Source organism: Plectropomus leopardus, chromosome 6 (genome assembly GCF_008729295.1).
Source record: "Plectropomus leopardus isolate mb chromosome 6, YSFRI_Pleo_2.0, whole genome shotgun sequence".
Classification (NCBI taxonomy): Eukaryota; Metazoa; Chordata; class Actinopteri; order Perciformes; family Serranidae; genus Plectropomus; species Plectropomus leopardus.
In genome coordinates, this window is record NC_056468.1 from 36,351,020 (window position 1) to 36,357,115 (window position 6,096).

Genomic DNA, 6,096 nt, shown 5'->3' on the forward strand with positions numbered 1-6,096 from the left:
CTATAAGAAGCTAGGCAAGTCCACACACACACACACACACACACACACACAGCAGTCCTTTCAGGCCGCCAAAAATCAACAATCAAATGTTGACGGTTTATTTTGGATGGATTGGTTTTGGGGGTCTGTAGGGGCAGAGGTTTGGAACTGGTCAAACTGGGAGATGTTTTGGTTCAGTGAGTGAACTCTCTCTCTCTCTCTCTCTCCTCTCTCTCTCTCTCTCTCTCTCTCTCTCTCTCTCTCTCTCTCTCTCTCTCTCTCTCTCTCTCTCTCTCTCTCTCTCTCTCTGTGTCTCTGGTGTGTGTGTGTGTCTCTCTCTGTCTCTCTCTCTCAGGAGTTTCTCTCAGTAAGGCCTCTCTCTCTACTCTCTCTCTCTCTCTCTCTGTCTGTGTGTGTGTGTGTTTGTGCAGGTCAGCAGAACCAGCCGCAGAGTTTGATGACAGACTACAGTAAGGCCTGGGAGGACTACTACAAGTAAACTGAGTACGACACCCGTCTGTCTGTCTGTCTGTGCTGTCTGCCTGTTTGTTTCTGTCCATTTAGTACTCAGTACTCTACCTGCTCAGGTACTCAGTACTCTACCTGCTCAGGTACTCTGTACTCTACCTGCTCAGGTACTCTGTACTCTACCTGCTCAGGTACTCAGTACTCTACCTGCTCAGGTACTCTGTACTCTACCTGCTCAGGTACTCAGTACTCTACCTGCTCAGGTACTCTGTATTTAGTACTGTACTTATTCAGGATTCCCAGGGTTATGGAAAACCTGGAAAAGTCATGGGGTTTCACAGTTTCATTATTCAGACTTGGAAATTAGTAAAATAATCCTTGAAAGTTTTGGAGAGTCATGGACTTTAGTTGTGTTAGTGAGTAGTTTCAGTGATCTTCAGCTGATACCCTTGAGTGTAAATTGGCAGATTGATTTTCTGCAGCGGTCGCCGTCACTCCGCTCTGACGTGTGTCAGACGTTTTGTTTGTTTATGTTTGTTCATCACGTCTGTGTCTTTATTTCCTCCGTGCGCTCCGTCTCTGTCCTCACGTACGCCAGCGAGCTGACGTTATGTTTGAACAGTTTTAATCTGGTCAGGTTGAAGAGCGCTGGGTGAGTGTGGCAAGACGAAAAAAGATGGGTCCTTGGAAAGTCCTGGAAAAGTTTTGTGATTTGTGTAGGAACTGTGGTCATTAAAGAGCAGCAGAGACGCTGACGTGTCCCGATGTCCGTATGTTTGTCTCTGCAGGTCAGTCGTCTCAGCAGAGTTCGGTGCCAGACTACACTGCAGCGTTAGCAGAGTACTACAGACAGCAGCCCTACATGTGGAACCCCGCCCAGATACAGGTAACACACGGGAAGCTGCAGCGCACCGCCGCGCCGCCCGCAGGCTCCCGTTTGACCCGCTTTTTTGTGCCATTGTCGTTTTTTAAGCAGCGTGCATCGGACCATTGTTCTTGTGTGTAAGTCTTGCCTGTATTTTCAGAAAAACTAATACTAAAAGAGTTCTGCTGAAACCATCAAAGAGGAATTTAAACGCAAACCTCACTACGACCCTTTTTGTCCAACCTTTAGTGGAAACATCAAACGCTGCAGGCATGTACTTGACATCAGGGTACGGAGCGGCAAGACTATGTATTTAAATAAGTCAACAAAAACAATAAATCGAATCAGATAAAGGAACCTCAGTCATATCAGAAAATATTAGGATTAAACACGGTATTCTTTTTTATTTCGTGTTTATACCAGAAATACTCAACTTGCTTTGCTTTGGCGCCACGTGCAAAATGGCAGGAGGCCGGGGGCCAGTCAGAGCAGGCCCATACAAGTTTCTAGGAATTTAGGACATTTCAAGGATTTTAGGACGTTAGTGTCTCAGCTGTGTCCTCTGTCGGGGGGTGTGAGGGCTCCGTTTCGATGCTGTTTATGCACTCTGGCACCTTACGGACACTGAAAGGACAAAATCAATTCACAGTATCAATCACTTTAATTTTATTGTCAATTAGAAAATGTTTGGGGGACCCAGTTTGGTCCGTGGGCCTTAGGTTGAGCAGCACTGGTTTGAGAGTCTTGTGATATTCTTTTAATTTACATAAAAATGCAGTGAGTTTTTTAAACAATTCTGGTCAGTTTTTTTTAGTTTTGCATTTATTTTTCTGAAATTGGCCATAAATACTGAATAATTTTACAGTAACTTAACTGTTTGATTTCCCAGTCAAACTTTCTGACGTTTCACAACATGTAAACAACACGACAATGATGACAACAATGATGTAATTTCCTGTCTCTTCAGGATCACTAGAGGCTCCTCCCTCATCGGATGGTCGTCGACGGCAACCGAATCGGGGTTTCCTAGCAACGCTCTGCCGCTTCCTCCTTCCTTTTGTAGAGAAAACTAAGGATTAACTGAAAAATCACGAACTCTTTTCTTTCTGTTTTTTAACCTTACAAAGTTGATATTTTGTCGGGCAGATTTTTTTGGACTAGCCTCTGGTCTCCACAATGTAGACCTGGTTTTTCTTTTTGTTTTATTTTTTATCAAACTTGAACTTAAAGATGTATCAGTGTGGCTTTGAACAAAAAAAATCCAGTATAATCTATATTTTGTCTAGTTTTATTTTCCAATAAGAAAACGGTATAAGGCTTAGCAGTCTTGAGTAAGAAAATCAGATATTATTATTATTATTTTGTTTATGATAATGTTTTAAAGCATGCGTCAGATTGTGTGTGTTGACTCTCAGTTATTTTTTTTTTTTATTTTGGCATAGAAATATTTTTAATAGCGTCAGATGGAAATTCAATGTTTTACCGTCAAAGACAAAACTGTTTTTTGTACTAAATTTGTGCTCGCTGGGTCTGTTTGTTCTCGATCTAATTTTACCTGTTTAGTCGCCATCTTGGAGGTGCAATGACGCGTTTATTGTTTTCTTTTGGTTTGATGATAGTTCTTATTCCTGTATCTCTATAGTGATTCTTTAGTTTTTATGATGTAATGATGAATAAATGACGATTTATATTGCGTTGTCTAAAGCCAGATCTCTCTGTGGTCAAACAGTTTGTGTCCTACACAGATTTAAACCTCCAGCCGACACCACGTTTCCCCGCCTCAACTTTCATTACAAAAAAAGGGGAAAAAAGACTATTTTCTTACAAAGTGAAACTTTATTATTGTTGTTGTTTCTTAGTTCTGCATTTCTACTTTGCCGATTTGTTTGTAGAAGAAGTGTTAGGAGCTGAACAATGAAGTTATTGATTCTATTAGCAATGTAGTGGCTAAACTAGCACGTTCGCTAAACGTGCTAGCTAGCTGAACAAACGATGTTTTTCAGCAAAAAGATGTGCGTTACCTCAACTGTGTGTTAGCTGGATGAATGTGTGTTGGTTGTTTCGGTTAGCTGTGTTTTATGAGCTGAAAGGTGTCTGTTAGTGAAAATATGTGTTGTCTGAGCACTGTGCGTTAGCTTTGTGCGTTAGCTGTATGTGTTAGCTTGGCGGTGTAAGTTAGCTTTTACTGAATATGCACATTACATATTTTTGTTAATGGAATGAGTTTCTGTTTGTAAGCAGAGTCTGCTGGTTGTTTTACGAACTTAACTTTGCAGCAATTGTGACATTTTGTAAAAGTGAGAGAAAAACATTGGTGTCAGCCAGCTAGCTGTAATTCAGAATTGGAGATTTGTGAATTTCTTAAAGCCATCTCACGTTTAGATTTAAAAAGAAAAGTAAATTAGGACTTCACTGAGCCTTCGCTGGTATTAACATATAAATAACCGTAATAAAAATGAAAGAAGCGTAATAAAAATGAAAGAAGCTATGTATCTTTTTTTCAGTCTTTATTCTTTAATTGGATCTCCATTAGCTTCCACTAAATGCTCGCTAGTTTTTCTGGGTTCCACACAAAAACAGTCATAATTTAAAATGAAACTGTCAGTAAAACTAAAACAAGCCAAATTTGAGGATCAGTAAATACATTAAACATAAGAAACAATAAACAAGGGTGGCATACAATAATAAATAACAATTTTAAAAAAATCCTTTTCTTTTAAGATTAATCTATTTTTCTTTGACTGACTTTTTAAACTAAATTTTACTTTTGGTCTTTCTAATGTCTAATCTTACAAGTTAGGGTTAGGGTTAGAAAGTTGCTGTGAAACAACAAAAAATAGTCAAACAGTCAGAATATATCAGTATGACCAAAGTCCCCCCCATTCTCCCAAAATGGCACGAATGCATTAGCTGAATTTTTGTGAGCGAGGTTAAATTGCTGCAACAATGTCAAACAATAAAAAGTAGCGTATCTGGGCTTTTTGACCATTTACCTACGATTACTATCAAACATTAACACCAACAACTTTTCAGTTATTTAATTTTTCAGTGTTCTCAAATTCTCTGCGTTTTTCCCCCGAGACGGCACAAAAGTGAATATTCGTTAGCTACTGCGCTGATAGATTGAACAAGCTAGCTAAAGTAAACGTTAGCAAAACTGTGTGTTGTAGCTTAATGGTGCATGTGCGTTAGCTAAACTGTGTATTGCGTTCCCTAAACTTGTGTGTTAGTCGAATGGTGAGTGTGTGTGTGTGTGTGTGTGTGTGTTATTTGTATATTGTGGCTGGATTATGCTTCTCGCAGATGTCGCGGCTATTTTTATACAAACTTTGATTCTGTTTCGAACCCACCTCCAAACAGGATTTTGTATCTACCCGTTAGCTTGTTTAGAACGAGCAAGATTTGCGAAACACGTCATTTCGGAGACGTTTTCATGGCTATTTTATACATGTATGAATGTGAAAGTATTTTTTAGCTTCTCTTTTTTGACACATACCAACAGGATTTTTTGTAAACCTTAGAATTAGCTTAACACACTTAGAATTTGTAAGACTTGTTAGTTAGCCCACAGTTAACACCATAAATTTCAGATGTTTGTGTGTATCTTTGTAGAGGTGTAATTTCAGCTTTAGCTGTATGTTTGACAGCGTTGTGTGTTGAATGTGTGGTGTGCATTTTTGTGCATTAGCTCAGCGTTGTGTTTGTTATCTGAGCGCTGTTTGTTAGCTGAACATTGTGTGTTTGTTAGCTGAGCATTGTGTGTTTGTTAGCTGAGCGTTGTGTGTTTGTTAGCTGAGCGTTGTCGTGTCGGACCACAGAGAGGTTTGTCTTGCGTCGAGGGCGATCTGGCGGCTGTTGAGTTGAATATTGAATCAGTGGTTCTGCTTCTTCTTGTATGTGTGACGATGATGATAATAATAATGACGACGATAATAATGAGTTCTCCTGTACAGGGGTCTATTTAAATCTCTTTATCCAGTTTTGAATATTCAGTTTGTGGATAAGATAATATGGTTTGTGTAAATTTCCACTCTCTGGCGGGTGCTCTCCAGTTAAAAATGTACTTTGTTATCCTGTTAAAAATGATATTGTTTAATTCACATGATGTGTCTAACCGATTTGCAAAGAGAAGCTGAGTATGTTATTTTCTCAAGACTGCTAGGCTAACTGTCTCTATTTCTTCTTGTCCATCTGTCTCCGTCCGTCCGGAATTCGCCACGTTTGAAAAGTTGGTGATTTTTCAACACGTCTGTAATCGGACCATGTGATTACAGCTGAGCGTTATCGTCGCAGGCGTGTTGAACAGTCCCGCAGCTCGATGGCGTGGCCGCTCCGTGACGAGGAGAGCTGTAGTGAGGGGGTTTTACTCCCCAAAAAATAATTAAAAAACACCGCAGTGGACGGCGGCCTGGTGTCCAGCCCCAGTTCCAGGCTCAGTGTTGACTGTTAAATCAGTAACCATCTGGTCAGCGGGTCAAACCGAGCCTCCCTAACGTCCCAGAACCAGGACTGGACACGATATCGCCCGTCCACTCCGGTTTAGATCTTCCTAGTCCCGACCCCTCGTCCTGAAGGGGTGACGGGAGGCTATTTGGTTTCCTGGTTTCTGTTGTTTTTCTAATGGACAGACGTCCTAACTGTAACCTGCAGATTTTTCTATTAGATTCTATTGACAGATAGAGTTGTGTATGAACCCGAGCCACGAGACTGTCGGTGGCCGAGGAAGAGGAAGATGGATGATGATGATTAACATGAGGGCTAATAAAAAGGCTCATTCTTTCTGA

The 6,096-nt window shown here is 40.5% G+C and overlaps 1 protein-coding gene across 1 annotated transcript in view; it reads left to right on the forward strand.

Annotated features, from left to right (window-relative positions):
• The window catches only part of LOC121944739 (far upstream element-binding protein 3-like), a 21,249-nt gene extending 15,153 nt beyond the window's left edge, over positions 1-6,096 (forward strand). Inside the window, exons 13-16 of the mRNA XM_042488628.1 lie at positions 1-14; positions 411-475; positions 1,217-1,333; positions 2,280-6,096. The exon at positions 1-14 is cut by the window's left edge and continues 55 nt beyond it. Coding sequence (XP_042344562.1) covers positions 1-14; positions 411-475; positions 1,217-1,333; positions 2,280-2,288 — 205 coding nt within the window. The 3' untranslated portion in view covers positions 2,289-6,096. The remainder of the gene's footprint in view (positions 15-410; positions 476-1,216; positions 1,334-2,279) is intronic.